This window comes from Anastrepha obliqua, chromosome 1 (genome assembly GCF_027943255.1).
Source record: "Anastrepha obliqua isolate idAnaObli1 chromosome 1, idAnaObli1_1.0, whole genome shotgun sequence".
Classification (NCBI taxonomy): domain Eukaryota; kingdom Metazoa; phylum Arthropoda; class Insecta; order Diptera; family Tephritidae; genus Anastrepha; species Anastrepha obliqua.
The window spans coordinates 154,018,446-154,044,039 of NC_072892.1; the positions used below are offsets into that span (position 1 = coordinate 154,018,446).

A 25,594-nucleotide genomic window follows, 5' to 3' on the forward strand; every position below is an offset into this window, starting at 1 on the left:
CAATCAGTAACGTAATAGTCAACGCGAGAAATATTAAAACTATGTCTTTAATTACTTATTAATTAGCAGTAATTGATTTGTTTCAATATATGGAATTTATTTTTAATTAATTGCTTGCAATTAAGTTAAGCTCAGGTTCAGCAAATAAAATATTTCGCAGCAACTAAATAATAGCTTTATTCCTCACAGTTTCTCTTGTGAAATATTTTGTAGCAAGTCGACAGAGTGTTGCTATCGCACACACATACGCACCCCACACACGTCATTTAAAATAATTCAAATATCAACCAAATTTCCTTCAGCCCTTTCCGTAAGCATCAGATTTAATTAAACTAAGAATTTATGTATATATTTTTGTAAAATAAACACCCAAGCAAATGCAACTGAATAAAAATAATTCATTAAATAAGCAAATTAAATCATTTTCTGCGAAGGGTGTAGTAGGGTGTGCAGTCGCAATAGTGGGTACGGTTGCCAGTTGGACTATGCTTCCGTGCACAGAAGTACACTTGACTGAGAATACTTTTTGATTACCATACAACCAGAGGCACTTGTTTTTGCATATCCAGGGTGGCAATTTTAAGTTTAAAACTTCTCCCTATTCACTGAGTATATGAGCTGGATGGGCCGCATTAGCTTCGTTATTCGTACGGGTTATTCGGTCACGATGTTGCAGTGGATGGGTAAGCAACGTGGGCTCCGAATCGAAGACTAATATGAGCTTAAATTACTACTGATAATTATTAAAAAAAAAAATAAAAAAAACAGAAATTTAGAAAATTCATTCTTCGACACCGAAAAGTCAAGGGGAATAGCACCACAGATCGCATTGAATCCGCTTAGTGTGCGGGCAATAGGAGCATTACGCGCATAATTCGTGTCAAGAAATCTAAGATGAAATGGTACTCGTATGTATTGCGCAGAGATCTAGTAAGAATATGAAAGCGAATCAAGAGAAATCAATAAAGAAATCAATTGAAATCCCACAGGAATTATTGGAAGGGATAGGATTTGAGAATTTTAGAGAACTGAGAGTATATTTAAGGAACACCAACTGTACACTTAATTCAATTCTCAATTCTCTAAATTGCAAATTGGTGACAAGGCCTCCAGAAAAGTCACAGTCGAGTGCAACAGCTCGCCGTAGATTTTGTTCACTTTACAATATTCGACGTTTATGTGGATGCCACAACTAAAGATTTGATTCGTTCGTAGGTATAAACGTTTCGGGTATCAAGTTCAGAGGCTAACAGCCCACGACCAGGGCTTAGCCGGACATCGATAACAAATGAAGATGTTGAACTCGTCGCTACCAGTTTGCACGATAATCCGTGTCAGTCCGTGCTTCTTCAAACGAAAATAATGACAATACCAAGAAAACTACTCAATGGGGATGTCTTCACATGTTGGTGCAGGAAAGAAACAATAAAAAGGAGACACTTTGAATTATTACGCAAACAGTGACGCTTTGGTGTGGTTTATAGCACGACGGAATAATGGAACTTTACCTATATTGCGGTGCCTATCTCCCTGGGTGCTCTCAGTTTTGAAAGACTAGCATCTATCTCTGAACTGGAGCTTGAGTGACTCATAAAACTCGCGAACAGTGCGCACATCTTGAGTGATGCATATTTTCGCTTAATAAAACAAACAAAAGGACTCTGATCTGGCACAAGTATGGACCAAATGGTCTTAGCGTGGGTTCGGCCAGCCAGTGTAACTTGGTTGCACCTTCCAGTCTCGTATATCAACAACGTTAATACTTAAGCTGAAGTTACACAAAGATGGCGTTGTATGCTATCCAAACGACGCAACTCTCAAAGTTGTGAAGAGGAAATTTTATGATTCCGTTATCTCACTGCGATGGTCGCCACAAGCAGGTGACTTGACAAATCCCGATTGGTTTCTCTACGGAAAAGTCAAGTCTTTGGGCTACGCTGACAAGCCAACCACTTTGAACGAGCTCGAGGCACTATAACCATATAAAACTAAATTGATCTTGATATTTGACTTCATGTTTCCCAACAAATTAGAAATACTTCGATTGCTATCCAAGTCGAAATACTGCTACCTTTCTTTTGATTTGTTTCAATAACTGGAAGCCTTTTGTCAGCATCGTAAGGAAGCGGTTATTATTTATTTAGAACAAACAACAAAAAAGTAAATTTCGTTGAAGGGTTCAATAAATAGTACATATTTGGCAACCCCAACAACTTCGCTAAAAAGAAATCTGCAAGAAGTATGGTAAAAATCGTAAAGTTCGTTTTGTGAAATCTTATGTTGGACACTCAAAGTCGCAGGCATGAATAGTCTATTGAGGCCTTCGAAATATGGATTTTTAAGCAAATTTTGAAAATTCCGTGGACCGATCTGGTAAGAAATTATAGCGCTTTTCAAAGACCATACAGGCTTGCGGGACTTAACTTAATACTAGTGCCCATTTCAGCTTTCCACGAAGCTTATTGGGGGTTGAACCAAACTCTTCCTTGCCCTTACTTCCGATGTGCGTCTTAATGTTGTTCCACAAATGGAGGGGCCTACAGTTTTAAGCCAACTCCAAACGGTAAATGGTTTTTCTTTTTTGGTATGAAGATCTTTTTAATGGCACAAATAGACTCGGAATTTTGCCAAAGCCTGCCGAGGGGCGACCGCTTTTAGGAAAATCTTTTTCTATCATTTGGTGCTTCGTGGCCAAGGGTTTTGAGTCCGTGCACTTCCGAATAGTATTTATGCACCAGCTCATTCAACTGCGGTGGTCGAAGAGACCGAGAGAATTTTTTAAAATAGTACAAATAGTTAGTTAGAGTAGTTAAGCTACTATATTCTAATTTGATATTATCAGCGAAAAATGCAATAAAATTGCAGCTCACATCTTGGCTGACTCACTTATTAAGCGCTGCTACCTAGTAAGTCATCTTATACGGGAAGCTGTGCTAAAGAGTTGGAAACCTCTGAGTTAAACCGGATTAAAAGCACTATAGATTTTAAGTAGTTTTCTAAGGAAAAAGTAACAATATTTGTTTAAAAATAGCTTCATCCACTAGCAATAAAACCAAGTTAACCCAGTCGCAATCACCGTCAAATGTACCTTAAAACCTGAAACCTACTTGGATCTAAAATAGCCTAAACTTGAAGTGCTTTGCTTGTGTTCAAAGAAATACAAAAATGAAAACTATGCGAAGTCTGCCCTTTCACAGCATTTGCTTACCCCCCTCTTTGACTAATTTTTCCCAATTTAGTGAATGGGAATTTATTAAAAAAAAAATGCTTAGGTTTAACATATTTTCGTTTTCTTTTCACACTGACTAGCCTGGTTTCTCCACAATATACATATGTATGTATGTACGCGTATGTGTTTTGATTGCTGATAGTAATTACTTAAGCATCGATTGTCGATTTTCATGCTTTCATTCACTGCGCATCATCCATTTTCCCATGCAACCCATTGAGAACTATACTTTTTTTTTTTTGTTTTTTGTGGTCAATGGTAAATATTTTATTGAGCCCCTAAGCAAAATTTGTCAATATTTAGTATTCAGAAAGTTGATTGCTAGAATTTTGTTTTGATGCACTCAACTTTTAATATGCATACCGAGTGTTGAGCTCGTAAGCTTTTATTCAAACAGAGCAAATTATGATACTTCTCTTTTACTTACTTTATACTACTCAACAAATTTCTATCATTTGAGTTTATTTGAGATCGCGCTGAATATCATTCTTTGATATTGATACCTATAATAAAAATACTTCATTCCCCTGACACGGTTACGTTACCGGAATGTACCGGATTTATATCCGGTCAAGGACTGTTACTCCAGCAGCATTCCCCGTCCATGTAAGGGGAATGTTCATGCTGCTATAACAACAACATAAAAATGTACGATAAAAAAATGTTTGATCAGATGTTAGTTCCCAGGTAAAAAGTCAAGTCTAAAATCATGATTTTTTCAAAAACAAAAATACTCGCTTCGACTCTTCTAAATGGTTTAATCAAAGCGGCAATATTTTTGTTGCATCTGGTTTTTCCCTAGTACTGGATTCCAGGAGCATCTCGCATAGGGTTCCAGTAGTAATTTCGCGCATACTCGTAGTAGGCTGACATCTTTCCTGCTAAGACTTCTCAGATGCGGCAATATTTTGATGAAAGCATTCTCCGTGCTCGTCATTAACTGGAAAAAGTAGTTTTCCGGAAAAATAGAATTTGAATATGAATTTTAATTGCGTGTTGCATTACAAAGGGTTTTCCAATAGCAGAAGTTATTTTGAATAGCCCGCTATTTCTGTAGATGTCCTTTTTGAAGCTGTCATTTTTTGATATTTGACAAGTAGAAACCACGCCATTAATAAAAATGGAACGATAGGCGCTTAAACAACGTATTGAAATGTTTAAAATTCACTATTAAAATGGTGAAATTTAGCAGAGACGGTCATAAAACTCGAACATTTTTGGGTCATCCTGAAGCACCTTGTCGGACTGCAATACAGAAATTAGTGAAAAAATTCGAGCTGTTGGGACAAAGCCGAAAATATTGCTGTTGTAGCCGGAAGTGTTGAAGAAAACCTAGTTTTTTCCAGGCATTCCAAAAACGTTAATACACCGTATTTTGCATAAAGATTTGGGTCTTAAGGCTTATAAAGTCCAGGTAACACAAGAGCTCAAGCCGGCCGATCATTAACAACGTCGCGTCTTTGCTGATTGGGTCGTTGAAATGCATAAAAATGATGCGGAATTCCATCGAAAAATCATCTTGAATGATGAGGCACATTTCCACCTCGGTGGCTTCGTCAACAAGCAAAATTGTTGGATCTGGGACTCAGAAAATCCAAGAGTTATTGTTGAACAGCCTCTCTTTCCTCAACGTGTGACTGTTTGGTGCGGTTTATGGTTCGGCGGAGTCATTAGTCCTTACTTCTTGGAAAATGAAGCTGGAGCAAAAATTACGGTGAATGGATTACGCTATCGAGAGATGACTAACGATTTTTTATGGCCGGAATTGGATGGTATTGATCTCAACAACGTTTATTTTCAATAAGATAGCGTTACGTTCCTCACAAGCAACGACATCTATACTAATATTATAAAGAGGAAAACTTTGTTTGTTTGTTTGTTACGAATAGGCTCAAAAACTACTGGACCGATTTTAAAAATTCTTTCACCATTCGAAAGCTACATTATCCACGAGTAACATGGATTATATTTTATTTTGGAAATAGGGCTCGAGATATAGGTCAAAACGTGGACCCGGGTAACCTTCGGACGTGTATGTACAATATGGGTATCAAATTGAAGCTGTTGGTGAATGCTTTAGTACAGAGTATTTTTCATGCCGCTCCGTGACTGGGGTCTCGAGATATAGGTCAAAACGTGGACCCGGGTAACCTTCGGATGTGTATGTACAATATGGGTATCAAATTGAAGCTGTTGGTGAATGCTTTAGTAGAGAGTATTTTTCATGCCGCTCCGTGACTGGGGTCTCGAGATATAGGTCAAAACGTGGACCCGGGTAACCTTTGGTTGTGTATGTACAATATGGGTATCAAATGAAAGCTGTTGATAAGTGCTTTAATATGGGGTAATTTTCATACCTATTGATGACTAGGGTCTGGAAATATATGCCAAAACGTGGACCCGCCGTGTCTTTGCACCGAATTAAACCAAACTTACACACATTGTTAAGTAGATATTGAAGATGATTTCCGTATAGTTTGAATACCTATTGGTAGATAGGGTCTCGAGATATAGGTCAAAACGTGGACCCGGGTAACCTTCGGATGTGTATGTACAATATGGGTATCAAATGGAAGCTGTTGGTGAATGCTTTAGTTCAGAGTATTTTTCATGCCACTCCGTGACTAGGGTCTCGAGATAGAGACCAAAACGTGGAGCCTAGAATGTGTTTGTACAATATGGATATCAAATTGAAGCTGTTGGGGAATGCTTTAGTACAGAGTATTTTTCATGCCGCTCCGTGACTGGGGTCTCGAGATATAGGTCAAAACGTGGACCCGGGTAACCTTTGGTTGTGTATGTACAATATGGGTATCAAATGAAAGCTGTTGATAAGTGCTTTAATACGGGGTAATTTTCATACCCATTGATGACTAGGGTCTCGAAATATATGCCAAAACGTGGACCCGCCGTGTCTTTGCACCGAATTAAACCAAACTTACGCACATTGTTAAGTAAGTATTGAAAATGGGTTTCGTAAAGTTTGGTTGTAATTCGGAGCACTGGCAACGGGTACAGCGTTCTTTTGAACCATCCATAATGTCGCTTACTTTTTTAACGCTTGGGGCGGAACTGAACTGTCAAATTGACAGTGTGAGTTACAATGGGTCTATATTTCTTTCTGATTTGGATGCCATAAGGAAAAAACGTAAGTGCAACATGTAAAAATTGTTTGTGAATTTTTTTGGAGTGGATTTTGGAACAGTGAATAATTTCTTACGAAATTTGAGAATTTAATGTGAAATCCGAATGAAATTATGTGTTCGTGAAAAAAAAATTTTTTTCGTTTTTTTTTTTGAAAAATATAAATGGATAATGGTTAAAAAAGCTCCAATGCTTAATAAAACATATAAATTGAAACGAAAAATTCATGGATGATCAGGAAAAAAGACGATTGTTTATTCATATGCGTTGATTTGAAATTTAAAAACAATCTTCTTTTTTCCTGATTTTCAATTTATATTTTATATTTACTCAAAAACAAATAGAAAAACAAAAAATATTGTTTATGCCAAAACGCTTGAATAAAGAATAAAGAAATAAATAATATGAAAATCATATATTTTCTGTTCTAAACCATATCTATTCTATTTTAGTGTGCCCAGCGAAGGGGGCCGGGTTTGCTAGTCATTGATAAAATATCAAAGTAATACTTCTTATTGGAAAACCCTTTATTTTATAACAAGCAATCTAAAGAAATTTTTTGTATACATTAAAAACGTTCTATGCTTATTTTTCAACATCGCTAAGAATAAATAGAAAAGATGAACCTTAAATTATTTTTTTAATATCTGGGCCTACGAAAGCATACTCTTTAATTTTTGCCTCACTAAGCTTGAGAATATTTTGCTCGAGATATGGAAAGCAGAACTATCTTAGATGACACATCAGCGAACAAAATACCTTGTTTCGATTTTTCAGGACTACAACGCCTCTAACTACTAACTCAGGTTAGTGTCGTTCGAAACTTTCCCGTAAACGCAACCAAACAAAAATGAGTGCGAAGTACGCGAAGCGTTTTGAGGCGGAATCAGCGTTATAAGGTGTAAATATTGAAGACTTTTCCTAGAGCGGCTTGAAGCGAGTGACGACCAAAAAGCAGGATAAAGTGATCGTCCAAATTTTTAAGCGGGACTATTCTTTGCGACCACGCTAATCACGCAGAGTTCTTACTAAAAAGGGAGTAGATGTGAATATCAACACCATCAAATTGCGACTGAGGAGGCGAGCATATCCTACCGTCCCACATCATCAAAACCACTGCTCTCAGAAAAACACATTGAGAAACAACAAAACAAGAAAATTGAGTCACAGCATTGGACTGGCCTTACCAGTCCCCAGACGCGAACCCCATTGAAAATGTGTGGGGAACTAAGATAGCAAATCTTGCCGGATAGCCAGTCCAAGATTTAAAGCAACTCGTGCGTCAAATTCGCAAAATCTAGCCTTGTTTGTCGACGAGCTACGCAGAAAAACTGGTTCAAAGCGGGAAGAAGATGATTGATGATATTGAATAATTGCGACTCATAATTTTCTACATACTTTCATGTAAAAAATGTTAAATATATATCTTTTATACTTCATGAATACTTTCGGTTCCTTTTCTCTGACACAGAATATATATACAATAAAGGGACTCCTTCTTGGCTGTTTGGCCGAGCTTCTCCTCCTCTTTGTGGTGTGCGTCTTGATGGTGTTCCACAAATATAGGCACCTACAGTTTCAAACCGACTCCGAACGGCAGATATTTTTTATGAGGAGTTTTTTTATGGCAGAAATACACTCCAAGGTTTGCTATTGCCTGTCGAGGGGCGACCGCCAATAGAAAAAACTTTTTCTTCATTTTGGTTTTTCACCGAGACTCCAACCCACGATCTCTCTGATTTTCGAATGGTAGTCACACACCATCCCATTCGGCTATGGCGGCCGCCCTTACGTTAAACGAAAATTTATAATTAGCGATAAATACAAATATAAAAAATATAATATAACCTTATACATACATATGTTAAGCTAAGTTTTTAATACGAACTCTGCTTTGATCAAATATATTTGTTTGTTTATATTTATTACCGTTATTAAGCTTACATTTATGCGATGAATTTGCCATTTTTTTCGATGGAATTTTTTGAGTTCTATTTTATTTATGCTTACTGCTTCAACAAAATTTTAAAGTAATTACTAAAAATGAGACGTGGAAAACGTTGCACGCCGGAGAAAAAAACTCTTACATACCGTATGAGTCAAAACGGAAAAAGCTATGCAGAAATTGCTCTAAGGATGATGAGCTCTCGGAAAATGGTTTATGATGCTCTTAATTTAGTTAAGAAAGATTCATCCTATCTAAGCGAAAAACGGAGAGAAAACCAAAGCCGCGAAAAACTGATGTTAATGTGGATAGAGCTATAGTACGCAAGAGCAAAGCAGATCCTTTCGGCACGGCAAGTAATGCTTGAAATAAACAAAGAATCTGGGCTAGAGGTGTCCAGACAAAAAAAAACCATCATGATTTGTGGGCCGTAGTTGAGGAGGTTTGGTATTCAATTCCAAAGGAAAGAAAGACGGCTTGAAGAAGTATCAAAAAACGGGAGATATAGTACAAAATAATAATCTGGGAAAACAATATTACTACTTAACAATCTGATTTGTTTTCTATTTTTGCTTTCATTTGGAATTTTTTAGGATGCGATATTTATGTGTCCAGAAGGTTTCGTGAGTTATCAACGTTCTCGTAAATTAAATCAGAACTGAAATTCTTTTTGACCATTTTTTTTTTTGGTTTAAAGTGGACGGAAATAGGATTTTTATTTTTTATGTTGCTTTTTCCCCAATTAAAATTAATTATTTAGAAACATATTCAACTCTTTGCTTTCAAAGTTTGAATGTGCTATGTATATGACCATGGCTGTGTATATACGTAATATATATTTTGTTTTTTTAATTTTGCCTCTGAATTTTTCACATTTTATATTTTATGTGTCACAAGTGAACAAAACTTGCTATTTTCAATATTTTTTAATCTGAAATTCACGAAACAACTACCACTGGATTACTAATCTCTTTCGGCTTGTGAATAACTACTTTCAGCGCATCCATACTGGCATATTTTTTAGTTCTCACCTTGCTCTCCAAAATGGACCAGATGGAATAGTCATTGTGGACGAAATGAGGTGTGGAACATGATTTTTTAACCCTTCCTGGTTCACACGAGCTTTATGAGACGGTGCCGAGTCCTGTTGGAACGTCCATGGTCTACGACCGAAATGTTTCGCGTCCACGGCTCTAAAGCAGCTTCTAAAACATTTTCCCGAAAATAAGTCGCATTCACTTTGACACCGGGCTCGATAAAAACGATTGGAGAGCGTCCATCAGCGGTCAATGAGGCCCAAACCATTACTTGCGATGTGAAATTGCTTCGAGTGGCCATACGTAAGCTCAAATTCTCGTATGAGCGTTCGGTCAAATAACATGATCGTTTTGAGTGTTTATGAACTGCTCACTTGGGAAATTTTTTTCATCAGAAAACACAATGTTAGGAATTTCGCCACGTTCGTGCAAGCGCAACAACTTCTTTGCTCTTTCGCACAGAAATTGTTTTTACTGGGGTGAAAGATCGTGTGCTTTTTGGAACTGGTTAGCCTTTGCCTTGAGCTCATTTTTCAATTTGCGCCGAATGCTGTCTTGCGATATTTTCAGTTCTTTGGCCATTTTTCTTCCACTTCGACGTGGATTTCGTTCAAGTCGAGCCTTCACTTTCCGAACCACTTCTGGCGTTGTTGCGATTTTTTTTTGGTCCACCTCCATAGCGTTTTGCAATGCTACCAGTATCATTGTAACGTTTTATAGTACGATACACAAACATTTTATTCACTTTGAGGTGACTGAGCTCACGAACAGTGGCTGGTTGTGATTTTCCTGCCAAATATACGGCAATCACACTATTACGCTTGAATTCCATCACAGAAAAAAAAAAATTCAACAAAACTGAGACGCAAATGCTTTTGGTGACTTATAAACAATATATTGAACTGTCATTGGAACAATTTTGACGTTGATGTCATGAGCTGTTTTACAGATACAAGCAGTGTGAAGTTGGTCATATTGTTCACCCTGTAGATGCCAATGCATTCCATTAAAATCATTCCCAGGTTTTCTCTAACCACAGTCTACACAACTTACTAAACTTCATCAACTGCGCCGATTAGTTTTAAGACAGTCATCCGTGAATTGAGTGTCGAGTCTCTTCTAAATTAACCAGCGTGCGATGTGTTAATTTGTTTGAATATCAGGTGGTTATTTCGGCGCTCATAAAATGACAATTAAAGCGCCTTTTTTCTTGTTACATGAACCGAACCAACATACAAAATCCAAAAGTATACTCTGAGTATGCATTCCCTCTTCTTTGCATTTCTAGAAGCGTAGTAATTCTGTCTTCATTAGCATTCATGCTAATGCTGTTTACAGCACTTCATTTTCTCCAAGTTTCTTCTTTGCTGCTGTGACATTGTAATTAGCTAAAAATTTCAAAAAAAAAATTTACTGTACTAAGTAATGTAAATACATAAATCACTGCGATGTTACAGCCTTTTGTGGATGCGTTTGTAGTGTCCGTCACAAAATGTCACACGCAGCTGGTTTCGAACGTTGGAGGAACCCCATAAAATACGAAAGACTACAACGAAATAAAAGATTTCTTTAGAAAGATGGAAGCATAAAATAGTGGAGACCGTCGAGCGCTACGTAGTCGATGAATAGAGTGTGTGGTTTTTTGAAGACAACATTACTTAATTAATACACCGAAGTGAGGGAGCTCAGCAACTCGTTGGTAATGACTGTAGGATCTTTCTGATGACATTAGTACTCGTAATCATATTGGCGGTGTGACGTTGGTTGAAGCGACCGCTACTAAAGCTTCTGTTAAATAACTGCGAAAGTATGTTCCAGTAGTGACCGGGACACAGTGGCCATATTCGGTTCAAAAGCGTACATTTAAAGAGCTTAAAAAAATGTGCGCTTTTTGGTAACATTCATTTATTTTGTATACAATTTATAGCTGAGCCTCGATGAAAAATTTGTATGTGAAAGTAACAAAAAAGTTTTGGAACTAGATTCGCCACTAGCGAATATGATTCTTCTTCTTTCTTCATTAGCACGATAACCGCTTTCGCGATTTTGGCCGAGTTTAACCAAGCGCGCCAGTTATTTCTCTCTTGTGCTAACCGGCGCCAGTTGGACACTCCAAGTGAAGCCCAGTCCTTCTCCACTTGATCTTTTCAACGCGGAGGAGGCCTTCCTCTGCTACTACCAGCTGGTATCGCATCGAATACTTTCAGAGCCAGAGCGTTTGTATCCATTCGGACGACATGACCCAGCCAACGTAATCGCTTGATCTTTATTCGCTATGACACTCACCGTTACAAACGTGGAAAAGGCCAAAAAACTTCCACAGAATCTTTCTCTCAAACACTCCTAGCGTCGCTGCATCGGATGTTGTCATCGTCCAAGCTTCTGCGCCATACCTTAGGACGGGCATGATGAAAGGCTTGTAGAGTGTTATTTTTGTTCGTCGAGAGAGGATTTTACCACTCACTCGCCTACTTAGTCCGAAGTAGCATTTGTTGCCAAGAGAGATTCTCCTTTGGATTTCAAGGCTGACATTGCTATCGGTATTAATGCTCGATCCTAAAGCAAGTCACTTACAACCTCGAAATCATAATTGTAAATAGTGACGTGGGTGCCGAAACGAGAGTGTTTGATGTCAGGAGTTACTTCATTGTGTCATCCTTTACCACGAGATCGATTCGCTTTGCTTCGTTTCGTGCTGTCGAATGCAGCTTTGAAATCGACAAAGAGATGGTGTGTATCGATTTTCTTTTCATGGATATTGTTCAAGACTTAGTGTGCTGTGAATATCCCATCGATTGTTGATTTTACAGTAAAACGCCCCAGTCTTGAAATTTTCTTTAAGCCGCCGAACTTTCTGGTAGAATTTTCTGCCGTTATTCCCAGTTATTGGCTCCTCGCACTCACGCATTTCGGCCTCTCGTTTGTTCTGTGTGATAATACGTCTCTCCTCTTTTTATAACTCCCGGTAGCGATTCCACATGGCTGGCGTTCGCAGCGTGGTTCTATAGACAGCACACTTTCTTTGCGCAGCATCATGACATTTCTCGTCGTACAAACTTTTTTTTCGGGCTCGCCCGGATCCAATTTCTTCTTCGGCGGCGGTACGTAAAGAACGAGGAAAGTTGCTCCATTGGCTGTACTTGCTGTATTATTGGCAGTACCCTCCGAGAGCAGTAGTGCGAGTCGCATGGTGAATCTTCTAGCTGTCTGTTGCGATTCTTTGCGTAGTTAGACGAACGAAGCATTTCCTGCAATATTTTTTTGGAGTATATAGTAAAGAGCAGTGGAGAGAGTGTGCAGCCTTGTCGGACACCTTTTGATATCGGTATATTGTAAGTGCTGTCGTCATCCACTATCCTCTATCATCAACTAAAATCGCGCTGTTTGGTGATACTAATATAAATTCTAAATTGCTTTGATTTCTTTGAATTAACATAAATAGCCCACCCTAATGTGCATAATGTGCGGTGGCCGTCGTAGTCGAATGAGTTGGTGCGTGACTACCATTCGGAAATCGGGAGCACGTAGGTCCGACTCTCCATGAAACAACAAAATGAAGAAAAAGTTGTAATGGCGGTGGCCCCTTGGCAAAGGCAAGCCCCCGAGTGTACTTCTGCCATGAAAAAGTTTTTCATACAAAATATCAGCCGTTTGGAGTCGGCTTAAAACTGTAGGACCCTCCATTTGTGCAACAACGTCAAGACGATGCCACAAATCGGAGGAGGAACTCGGCCAAACAATTATTATTTATTTTTTATGAACGTTGATTTTAGCCAGTCTAAAGGATGTTGGCCTAGATCATATACATAATTGAACAATTTTACTAGGAATTGAAAATTCTTCTCATCTATAAGTTTCAGAATTTCAGATGGAATTTTATCAGGGCTTTTAGTTTTATTTAAGAGGACAAATACCTGTAAAATTTCCAAAAAAAAAAAATTTTTTGTTTTTCATAAAATGTTAATATAAGGTTGGCCAAAAAGTCTTGCGGTATTTCCGGAAGCTTGTCTTTGCAAGCGCGTAGATCTAGTTGTAGTCGCATCGGTTCACGCTAGAGCTTTTCGGAAAGCTCTTTTCACGTGATAACACGTGTTTGATTAATTGTTGTTTGCTTTTAGTCGTTCGTGAGTTATAGCGTCGCAAACATGGAGCAAAATAAAGAGAAAATACGGCATATTTTACAGTACTACTACGATAAAGGCAAAAATGCATCTCATGCTGCCAATAAAACTTGTGCAGTTTATGAACCCGATACAGTTTCCATTTCCACCGCACAACGATGGTTTCAACGTGCTGAGGTGATCGAAGATGCGCCACGGTCCGGAAGGCCTGTCGTCGAAAATTGCGATAAAATCGCTGAATTGATCGAAAGAGACCGGCATAGTAGCAGCCGTAGCATTGGCCAAGAGCTGGGCATGAGTCATCAAACCGTTATAAACCATTTGAAGAAGCTGGGATTCAAAAAGAAGCTCGATGTATGGGTGCCACACGACTTGACACAAAACAACATTTTTGCCCGTATGGATGCATGCGAATCGCTTCTGAATCGCAACAAAATCGACCCGTTTTTGAAGCGGATGGTGACTGGCGATGAAAAGTGGGTCACTTACGACAACGTGAAGTGCAAACGGTCGTGGTCGAAAAGCGGTGAAGCTGCCCAGACGGTGTCCAAGCCTGGATTGACGGCCAGGAAGGTTCTTCTGTGTGTTTGGTGGGATTGGCAGGGAATCATCCACTATGAGCTGCTCCCCTATGGCCAAACGCTCAATTCGGACCTGTACTGCCAACAACTGGACCGCTTGAATGCAGCACTCATGCAGAAGAGGCCATCTTTGATCAACAGAGGCCGAATTGTCTTCCATCAGGACAACGCTAGGCCACACACATCTTTGGTGACGCGCCAGAAGCTCCGGGAGCTCGGATAGGAGGTTCTTTTGCATCCACCGTATAGTCCGGATCTCGCACCAAGTGATTACCACCTATTTCTGTACATGGCGAACGAGCTTGGTAGTCGGAAGTTGTCCACAAGAGAGTCCTGTGAAAATTGGCTCTCCGAGTTTTTTGACAATAGGGAAGCGAGCTTCTATAAGAGAGGCATTATGAAGTTGGCATCTTGTTGGGAACTCGTCATGGAACAAAACGGCGCATATTTGACTTAAATCGCATTATTATAACCAATTTTATGAACAATTGAAAATTCAATAAAAATACCGCAAGACTTTTTTGACAACCTTATATAATTCTTTAAGAATATGTCAAAAAATTTTTAGAACGTAAATTTAAGTATTTCTTATATTATAGATAATCAACCGTGCCGGCGTACACGATAACTCGAAAAGTTATTAACCTATATCCCTGAATTTTTGCACACATCTTTTTTATGATATTACTTTCTATGTGAATATACAATTCCGAAAACTTTTCGAAAAAATTATTTTTCGAAGAAAAAATTATTTTTTCGAAGAAAAAATAGTAGAATAATACGCCCCAAAAATCATTTTTTCACATAACCAAAAAAATTGTTGGTTTTTTGTATTCAGATCACTGACTCCGATGCTACAATGCCTGCCGATTGAGAAGCCCGGCGGCGACCTTCCTGGAAGAATTGGGTGTACATCCGCCATTTTAAATGATTAAAATAAAAAAAATGTTATATTACTTTAATGTATAAATAAACTGTATGCCAATTTTGAAAAAAATATATTGACTTATTCATTTTAAATAATTTTAATGAAAATCAAGGTAAATATGGCCGTTTACAGGTATATGTCCCCTTAATTTCCTATTTTTAATGGCATTTTCGATTTCATTTTTACGTATCGGAGCTTTGCTCTACTGGATTTTTTCTTAGAATTTTATGTAGAATCATTAACATAAATTAACCAACCCTAATGCGCAAATCTAAATCATTTTTTAGATTTTAAAAATTCTTTGAAATATTTCATGCACCAGTGTAATTTCCCAATAAGCCCACTGTGCAGTGGCGTTAGGCGCACTGGTGGCAATTGCGTCGTTTAACTGTGCGTCAATGCAGCACGCGACAATTGTTACATACATATGTAATTATAAGTGGCACAGGTACGCCTCCACTCATCCACCAACATTTTACACAACCCGGCAACTTCTGTTTTATTTTGTTTTAACGAATAGTTATTAGCCTCATAAATGAAATGAAAATCCAGCTAATTTTTTGGCATTGGAAGTTAGTAGATTTAGACATTAGCAGACAATGTTTTGTCATGAATTGCCTGCGCGCATTATTTTCCTTTCTTTTACTCATTTTTTGCTGCTCGCTTTTCCATTTTATGAGCTGAAGTTTATATCTTTTCAAATTCCGGCACTTTCTCATTGTCAATGTCGCAGTTTTTGCTTAATTATTTTAACATTGTTTGTTGCGGCCTTATTTTATTGCAGATTTATAGTTCTGGTAAGTGTTTCCGACGATGATTTATTTGCGTTGTTTTAGTTCGTTATTTGCGGTTATGGTCAAGGCTTGCATTTTCCCCTTAATTCCCATACTGTGGGAATGTATGGATGCGTGAACGTCGAGATGCATGTGTGTATGTGTATGTTAATATTTATGCGTTACATATGTATGTGTATGTGTCGTCGAGTGGAGCAAGTGCTTAAGGGAAAGTGCCAGTAGGGCGTTTCGAAGTGAACCGCTGCTCCCTCTTCTCTCTCTGTCTCTCTCTTTTTCTCGTCTTGTCCATCTGCCCAGCAACAAAACTTTCATTTTCAAAACGTCGACTGTGAGTCCGGCACTTTACTATTTGGGTGGTGGTGGTGGCTTTAGTGGTTTGGACTGACCACCCAATCGTATACACTTCACTGAATTTGGAAATGTACGCTGCTGTCAATACTTTGGTTAATTATGTTTAATTGTTGTTGTGAATTTTTCATTTTCATTTTTATTGCCACTGAAGCATTTTAGTGATTCTTGGCGGTAATCAGTATGCCATGCACTGGAAAGTATGCGTGAAAGAGAATTCGGTATCAGAGGTATATAAAAATTTAATTTTAACAGTTATTACGTTGGTATTAGCAAAAGTGGCTTCGCTCTGCTTCTTACCCCTCCAATTGTGCTTTAAGCTACTGCTCCGAAGCGTGCGTCGCGGCCAACGTGAACGCGTATCGCGCGATGTTCCTTTCATTTGCTGCAGTTCCGCTATGTGCCGCCACAGTGAAAGGGAATCTACAACAGCTGGCCGCTGCTGCTGCCGTAAACATAAGCACTGCTGCTGCTGCCACTACTGCTAACTACTTACTTACCGCAGCATTTTAGATAATTTCGTTTCCAGCATTTTGCCGCAATTTCTGTATTGCATTTTTAGTATCGTATAAAATTGAGATCACTCCAAAGTCGATCAACAGTTGCTGGTTAGTAATAGTGTGGCATACAACAGCTGCTAGCCGCTACACGGAGTCAGTCATATTGAAAGATTATACACACATACACACGCGCGCTTGACATGCTGTCACGAAGGACTATGGATTATATATTTTATTTTGGATTTTTTGTTTTACTACTAAAACGCGCGGATGCAGCCATTGTGCCCAACTCGGAGGACACCATAAGCGAGAATAGCATCAAACCACCGCCCGCGTCACATCTCACACCTTCGGAAACAGCGAGCACGAACAGTAATAAACATGACACGATGAAACGTGCTTTTGAGGAGTGTCGCACACAGTTTAGTTGGATGTGTTTGAAAATTGAATTTGTGAAAATTATGGAGCGCCTGACCGAAAAGGATGAGCTTTTGTTGGTGCCCGGCATCAGTGTGGTGCGAAATGTGAATGCGTCGGAAGTGAAGAGCAACGATTTAATGGCAGGTTAGTGGTAAAAGAGGAGAGCGGAAGTGCAGCACGAAAAGTTGGGACATTTTATAATAAAAAGTTTAGAGTGTACTTGCAATTCCCGGGTTGGAAAAAAAGAGAGCAAAGCAAACAAGGCGCACAAATTGGAGTATTTTTGAATAAGTTAGGTGAAAAAGAAGAGAGTGGCGTTTTTATAACGCAGCTAAAATTAGGGTACAAAAACGCGGAAAGAGGAGAAATAAAAAATGAAAAGTTGTTGTAAATCAAATAAGATTTGTCTGGTGATGCTGATCGGTTTCAAAACCAATTAACCCCTTACGGGCTGCACATCACAGTGGTGAAAGTGTGAAATCATTTGAATTAGAAACCAATAATTTTGCGCTTTAAAATTTCACTATTTCCCCCTCATTTGGAAGCGGCCACATACTTTTTAATCAGCACTCACTCAAACGAAATTAGAATTCACCCATCAATGTATTCATTGAAAGAAGGAAGAATTGCTGAAATAAACATTTGTAATACTAAGTGAGCATGCAGAGGCACTCCAATTTTGCGGTGCGAGCATTCATTCAATAGCCGCAAATAGTTTAAAGCCGCCCTCGGAGTGTACAGATACGAGGTGAAGTCCAAAATAAACAAGACTGAGCTAAAGTAGAAACGACAGAAACTTTGTTCTGATAACTTCAAGTTCATTTATTCAAAATTGTCCCCTCTGGCCTCGATACAATTTTTTGCGCGATATAAAAGCTTTTCGAAAGAGTGTTTCAGGTCATTGTCCGAAATCCGGAATGTCCTTCAGGATGCCGATACAAGCCTTTTGGGTGGCCTCTACGGACGCAAAACGTTTTCCTTTCATGGCCAAATGCAATTCTCCGAATAGGTAGAAGTCACATGGTGCCATATCAGGCGAATACGGCGAGTGATTGATGATTAAAATGCGATTTCTAGTCAAAAAATCAGTCACAAGAGTGGATCGATGAGATGGTGCATTATCATGCAATTAGCGCTAGGCTCCTCCTTCGCGGTATTCAGGGTGAATTCGACGAATGACATGCAACAAACGCTTCAAAAGGCCAAGATAGAAAATTTCATTTACGGTTTGGTTCGTTGGCACCAACTACTTGTGTAAAATTCCCTTGGAATCGTTAAACCAAATGAGCATCGACTTGATTTTTGACTTCTCCAAATACGATTTTTTGGGTGGTAGCTCGTCTGGGACCTTTCATTCGGCACTTTAACGCTTAGTTTCAGGTTCATGTTGAAAATACCACGTTTCATTACAGTTACAATATTGTAAAGGAAGTTCTCGTCTTTTCTCGCTTCTTTACTGAGGCCTTTCGAGTGTTGAATTCTGTGCAATTTTTGGTTCTCAATTAACTTGTGCGGAATGAAATATGCACAGACCTTTCGTAAGCCCAAATGATCAATTAAAATGCGATGAATCAATGTTTTAGAGCTATTCAACTCCGATTCCACGATTGGGTGTTTTTTGATAAAATTACGAACAATTTATATGGAGTTTTCGGTGGTTACTGATTTGTTCATTGTCATGTATGTCCTCACAACCATCTCTGAAACGTTTAAGCCACTCATGAACTCTGGCAGATAGGAGATTGACAATCATCGCCTTTTTTCGTCAATTCAAATGCCTCGATTTTAAGACAAAATTTGATATTAGCTCTTTGTTCGAAACTCTTTTTTGTACCGATGACACAAATTGACGCTTTAGACGCAATAACTTCGCTTCCACTCGACCGAATGTCACCAAGGTTTCACTGGAAGTCAGCTAGGGACGTTACTTCCAACGCACTAACTCATTAAAAAGATGGCGCCATCAAAACCATTTTTATGACGACAGTCTTGTTTATTTTGGACTTCACCTTGTAGGAATAAAAGGATCAAACAAAATATGCCACATTGATTTAGAATTTGAAATTTTTTTTTTTTTTGAATTTTTATATTTTTGATTTTTATGTGATTTACTATTTCATTATTCATATTTTAATGATTATTATTTTTCTTCTTATTATTTACGATATTACTTATCTTACCAATCGCTAGTGATACCAAACGTAAATTATGTGGCATTATTTCTATGCTGAAGAAATTATGAAATCAGTTAATTGAAGAAAATTATGCGGAATGCATATTTAAATTTGATTTTAATTATCAATGAAAAAAGTAGCACTTCCGCTCACAAAAAAGTAATTATATGGGCCTACTCAAAAGTAAAAAAGAATTCACCGCAGTAATATTAATTTATAATCGCTCATTTTTTGCCAAATTATAAATTCGTTCACTTACTGCTTATATGTAACAGAAATATTTAGTTGAAACTAAAACATTTGCACATCGAAATTTTCGAAATAAGTGGAGAAAGAAGCCTTTTGGCATAACTATCCCTGTACCTAAGCAAACGAGAAGTAGCATGAATTTAAAAATAAAAAATAAACCTAACTACAGCGCATTACACTCCGCGTGTCACTGCAATGGAAGTAGTCCGACAAAGAAGTCAAAGCTTGTGATATATGTTTTTCAAACTACATAGTCAGTATAGATTCCTTGAACATAGAGGACAAACAGATATTATGGCAAGGGGTTTCTTCAAGCAGTCCATGCCAAACTTAAAACCAAGCCTTGCCTTGTAATCTACTGTCCTATCATTACCCGCAATATTCCTATTCTTACGCTGCTTTGTTGCATCTGCTTAGCATCAGTTTTGGTATCAAGTGTAGGCTGCTTCGTATGCTCTTATTTACTCTCTCTATAGCGATCGTGATTCTCGAGTTGGTTTTGTTTGTACTGAGCATTCGCACATACATAGCACTGACTTTTGTGTGCATTCGAATACTTAACTTACTTGATGAGTGTAACCCTTTTGACCAAGGCGCTTTTTAACGCAGTGTAAAAGTTTATATGTATGTCTGAAGCTACATTTCTTAATCACCTAATTCATAATTACTTTTTTATGAATTTAGCGAAGTACTACCTGTGATAGCATTGGTATATCTCCGACTATAATTATTAGACGTCGTCCAAATCTTCCTAGAAGAAGCGATGAGAATGAAAGATATGATAGGATGGTGGATGGGGTTCAATGCTTCCTGTGGTCAACAGTGAGAGCTTATAATTTGCCTTGTATCCATTAAGGAGATATATACAGTTAGAAGGCCAAAGAAAAGCGAAATTCCCAGAAATTTTTCTGAGGAAACTTTTAACTTTATTGATCAAAAAATTTGTACACATATTATGTTATTTTTTAACTGTATTCTAAGACTTAATATTAGTAAAAATATTTATTTGGAAAGGAGCTGCAGCTAATCTCCGGAACTCTTCTCAAAAAAGACGTTTTGCAGTGACCACTTTATCTCTGAACTGGATCCTCTGTAATTAAAAACCCAAACAGATTTCGTTAAAGTAATGTTAAATATAGTAATTAATCGAAGGAATAAGCAAAATAATTTTTTTTTACAAAATGGTGGTTTCACAAAAAAAAAAACAGATGGACTTTTGGCCAAAATTTCGGCCTCAAATTGTTTAAAAAAAAAAATGTATCGGTGAGAAAAAATCGTCTAAGCTATTTAAGAAGCTCCTGTGAAAATTTGAGACTAATCGGTTTAGCCGTTTTCGAGTAATGTTGGTCACCGACTTTGACAACATAATTTTGAGAAAAACGCGATTAATGTTTGCCTTGTACTTTCAAGCACTCTGAAACGCCTTTTAAAGTTTGCGTGTAACCTCGAATATATTCAGCGAACCATACTAAATTTTCTGTATGTATTCTTAAATATACATACATATGTATGTACATTAAGAAAAAAAAAATGATGTTTTGAAAGTTCCAACTGTATATAACCTCTTAACCCATTTTCTGCTCTAGCTACATCCCTAATTCCCACATTATAATCTCCATAGGATGCTACTCCACTCGAAGAAACAACAGCAATACAGGTTTCAAAAAACCAGTAAATAACTTCTATCTCCTGCTCTATTTTCTTACAATATCTTTTGGTTTTACATTCCTAAATTATTGTTTACTTCTTTTGTTCGCTCTAGATTAGAATATGCAACATTTATCTGAAGACCTTTGCAATTGAGATAATTGAATGTGTACTGAAGGCGTTCCTTAAATATGCTCTCAGTTCGCTAAAATTCTCAAGTTCTCTCCCTTTCTATAATCCACGTTTGATTTTAACTAATTGAAAGTCTCTACAGAATAGCAGATCTGTACTCTCACTGCCTTTTGTTTTTACTGCAATTAATTCACTGTTGAGTTTTGTTACGGAAAATTCATTTTCATATGCCTACTAGAACTGTGCGACCACGAACTATGCGCTTAGTGCTCCTATTGCCCGCTCACTAAGAGAATTCTATGAGATCTCGATTACTATTCGGCTTGATTTTTCTGTGTCAGAGAAGGAATTATATGAATTTTTAACCTCTTGTTTCACTTTATTTAACATTTTTTTAGCAATTTAAACTCATATTAACTTTAAAAGGATCAAAGTCCATGCCTTCTCTGTTTTCCAATGCCGGACAGGGGCCGTACCAGTGTGGTGCTGGCATAGGCTAACGCATTTTCACGGATGACTCCAGGACCGAGCACGGCTCCGGTTCTAGGGTCTATGTGGAGTCCAGCCGGACAAAACTGCATTTTGCTCTTGTAATGCATGCATCTGTGTTTCAAGCGGAGGTGTAAGCTAATCAAAATGCAATGAACTTTGTTGTGGAAAACAGGTTGAGAGGCAGAGAGACAGAGAGGCACTCATAGACCTAGACAGCTTCCCAACCACATCAGAGGTAGTCGAGTCCTGTAAATCCAGGTTGAACAATGTCGGTAGACATAATAGGCTATGATGGGCTCTGTGGCTAACTTCTTTGGCCCGGAGCCCGTTCTGCCTCTCCTTTCTGCAGTCATCAAAGTCACGGTTAGCAAATGGGTTACTACAACCCTCAAGCGAACAGATGGACTAAACTGATGTTAGCTGTTATATCCGATCGACTGTCGTAAATCCTCTTGTCATAAAGCAGAAGGGACTGCCGACTGCTGGTTGGACTGATGATGGGCCACTTTCTGTGTACTTTGCCCAGCTTGTGGAGAGGAGGATGAGACGTCGGATCACTTTCTGTGCGTCTGTCTAGCCTTCGCTCGAATCAAGTTTGAGGTCTTTAGCACTGATGTGTTAAGAAGCGACCACCTTGTCACCACAAGATCTACTCAGATTTCTTCGGATGTCGGTTAGATTTAAAGAAAATTAAACGGGAATCCGAGGGTAGTACAATGGACTTAATTGTGGCTGAGTGTTGACCCGACAAAAACCAAAACAAAAAAAAGCTTTAAGAGGTCTGCAAAAACTATTATTATGTTTTAGATTAGAAATAAATAAATAAGAGGAAAAGCTGAGTAGTGAGGAAAATAATTATCAAAAATTCAATCAATGAGAATTTCAAGCGGCTTCAAAATTGCATATTGTTGTACTAAAAATTAATGGGTCAACTGCGTACCTTAATTTTTTTTAAATTCCGATTAAAAAATTTGTAATTTATATGAAATTTTGTTGAGTTTTTACATAGATTTTGTACAAAGTGTGAAACTGAGATTATTACTGTATATATAAACATATAGTCTCATACCAATGCTCCCACTACCAACAACACACACTTCCTTACTCATCCTATCCGAACCTCTCCTACTTATATTCTCACATCTCTTCTTCACACTGCTGAATTTGCTTGAAATTGAAATTTGAATTGGTCGAGCGAAGGAGCACCAAGAGATTTGGTGGCTACTAAAACATTGTATGTAGAGCTCTGGCGAACGGGTAGATAGTCAAGGAGGAAAGGAAAAAAGTATCAGAGAAAGATATAGCAAAGAATAGAGACAGAGACGGAGGTAGTTAGTACTGTGAGAATTTTCCATATTCTTTGTAAATTTGTAAATATCCTCCAGTTTTAGAGATCGAATATTACTCATTCTCACGACATCGGAATCCAAAACTCGTAGCCTCGCTCTAGCAAAGACAGGACACTCACAGAGAACTGAACTTGCTTACTTACTAACTTATCTTTCCTTTAAAGACATTTTCTAAACGAATCTATTTCACTTTGTTACATAACAACAACAACAAATTACATTTTGACTCTCACTATTAGTTTTCACGCTCATATTTGTTAACTTTCATCTCTCTTCTTTGTTAACTTAGTTGTAAGGATTATTTAACCTTGGAAATTATTAACAAAGCTACCTTCGAAAAGAACGGATTGTTACTACATCCTTTGTTACATAACGCACTATATTTTACACAAAATAAAATTTTAATAAAAAAAAATAGCTAAGTAAATAAAGAAAAGCTTGTCAATGTAGTGCCTTTATAATAAATTCGGGGGTGCATACGGATTGCTGCGCAATGAAGGCAACCAAACTTTAAAAGACATCGCAAAACAAGCCAAATTTATTACGGTCAACACTTTAAGCATTTATTTAAGCATATAAATTTTAGCACATTAAAGAGGAAATCTAAAGACTATGCGATTAAGCTTGAAATTAAACATTTTTCCGATTTTTTTACAAAATGAAAGATAATTCGCAAAAGCTGCATCTGCAAATTTTAGCCTCAATTTTTCATCAACAAACTATTTTTTTTTATTAAATATTTGTATCAATTTTTGTACACCCACGCTAGGTCCGAGTGGACCTTTTTCCACTCATATTCCCTCAAGAGATGAGTAGGCGGGGTGTAACATTTGGCGGCAAGGCATGGCAAACATGTTCGCAGAGAGCTCGGAGTTGGACGGAAGAGTTGGTGGGGGAGTATTCTATAAGGAGCTCCCCATTAAGCGCAAATTCAGGCATCCGGACCACTGTAGTGTTTTCCAAGCGGAGGTAGCCGCAATTAAGGAAGCCGTGGATGGGTTGCTTACTTCGATAATTACCGCTGAGGAAGTAAATATTTACTCCGATAGCCTAGCGGCAATTAGCGTCTTGGGCTCGTTGTTTGTGCGTTCGAGATTGGTGGGGGAATCTCTGGCTTCTCTCTCGATTGCATCCGAGTACTTCGATATTAGGCTCATTTGGGTTCCCAGTTACAGCGGCATAGAGGGAAACTGCTGGGCTGATGAGCTGGATAGACAGGGAACTTTGGAAAGGGTTTCGCTGCGAAATGAGAGGATTGGGGTTCCCTTAAAAACATGTAATTTACTCCTCATTTCAAAACCTTCTTCTCAGCTGCCCTGCTCTCGTCTGGCAAAGATTTAGACATCTGGGCTCTCATTTTTTCGCTACGCCTGCGGATATAGCGGGTTTAAATATCACACATCTGGTGAAGTTCATCAGTAGCTTGTTGCGGCTAATTATGTACGTAAATCAACCAGCGCTGTTAGTGCATGGGCATCATCCTCTAACCAAGGCACCTTCTTCCTTCCCTTCTCCGTTCTCCTTTCCCCTGTATGGCATCACAACGGGCGAATTTTGAATATTTGTCCACAAGCTAAGGCAGCCTAACCTAACCTAACCTTTATCCATTTTTTGGTATACTACAAGTACAATACATACATAAGTACACCTAAGTACGAAAGTATATTAATACTATATTTTTCCTTTTTCATCTTTTTCCATAGAAGTGGCACGTAGCTACCCCAGCGATCCCAACTCACGCCTAAACGGTTACATTGTGAATAAACTGAGTAGTTTTCTGCAAACCCATTATTTACGCTTCAAATTGATCGACACCGATACAGTGGCGGAGGCGCGCTCGGCTTTGGAGACGGGACGCAAGGGCAAATTCGGCAAAAAGGGTGGCTTGGAAGCGCTGATCGCCGCTGGTCTCATGATGAAAGGTGGGCTCGTAATGAAAGTAGGCGTTTTTTTGTTAAATATATTTGTAATCACTCTCTTCATCAGGTACACTCATGGCTCTCGGCATGGGTGCTGTGGCATTGATGGCTGGCAAAGCACTCATGACGGCCCTCATGGCTCTAACACTTTCGAGTATATTGGGCCTGAAGAGCTTGGCATCCGGTGGCGGTGGCAAGTCGACTACATACGAAATTGTTTCGAAACCTGTATACACATCAAGTCATTCGCACTCCTACGATGAGGGCCATGGCGGTGGCCATATGGGCGGAGGTGGCCACAGCGGCAGCGGTTACGGCGGTTATGCACGAAAATTGAACTTGGCTATGCCAAATCATCTGCAGTAAGAAAATGCGATTTTTTTGTACATCTTTACGAAAATTATAGTATTTAAGCAAGAATAGTTTTAATCTAGTATTTATTAATTTATTGGACTATTAATAAATCATGCATCTGACTATTTATTTATTAATTAGCATTTGTTTTTATTTACCTCCTTGGAAAATTATAAAACAGGCTGTAGGGAAAAGCCGCACAGAGGTTAGATTAAGTTAGCAAGGTTTCCT

At 38.3% G+C, this 25,594-nt stretch overlaps 1 protein-coding gene across 1 annotated transcript; it reads left to right on the forward strand.

The window, feature by feature from the left end:
• The first annotated feature begins 16,845 nt into the window (after nucleotides 1-16,845).
• LOC129237916 (uncharacterized) lies at nucleotides 16,846-25,375 on the forward strand. The gene is made up of 3 exons (XM_054872900.1): nucleotides 16,846-17,191; nucleotides 24,794-25,012; nucleotides 25,077-25,375. Exons 1-3 carry the CDS (start codon nucleotides 16,846-16,848, stop codon nucleotides 25,373-25,375), a joined length of 864 nt encoding a protein of 287 aa, XP_054728875.1.
• Nucleotides 25,376-25,594: the final 219 nt, after the last annotated feature.

Bases quoted from the DNA above. Each gene is read 5' to 3' on its own strand.
- LOC129237916 (XM_054872900.1), top strand. From the start codon at position 16,846: ATGGATTATATATTTTATTTTGGATTTTTTGTTTTACTACTAAAACGC. The intron at 17,192-24,793 runs GTTAGTGGTAAA...CTTTTTCCATAG, and splicing joins GAGCAACGATTTAATGGCAG to AAGTGGCACGTAGCTACCCC. The intron at 25,013-25,076 runs GTGGGCTCGTAA...TCTCTTCATCAG, and splicing joins CGCTGGTCTCATGATGAAAG to GTACACTCATGGCTCTCGGC.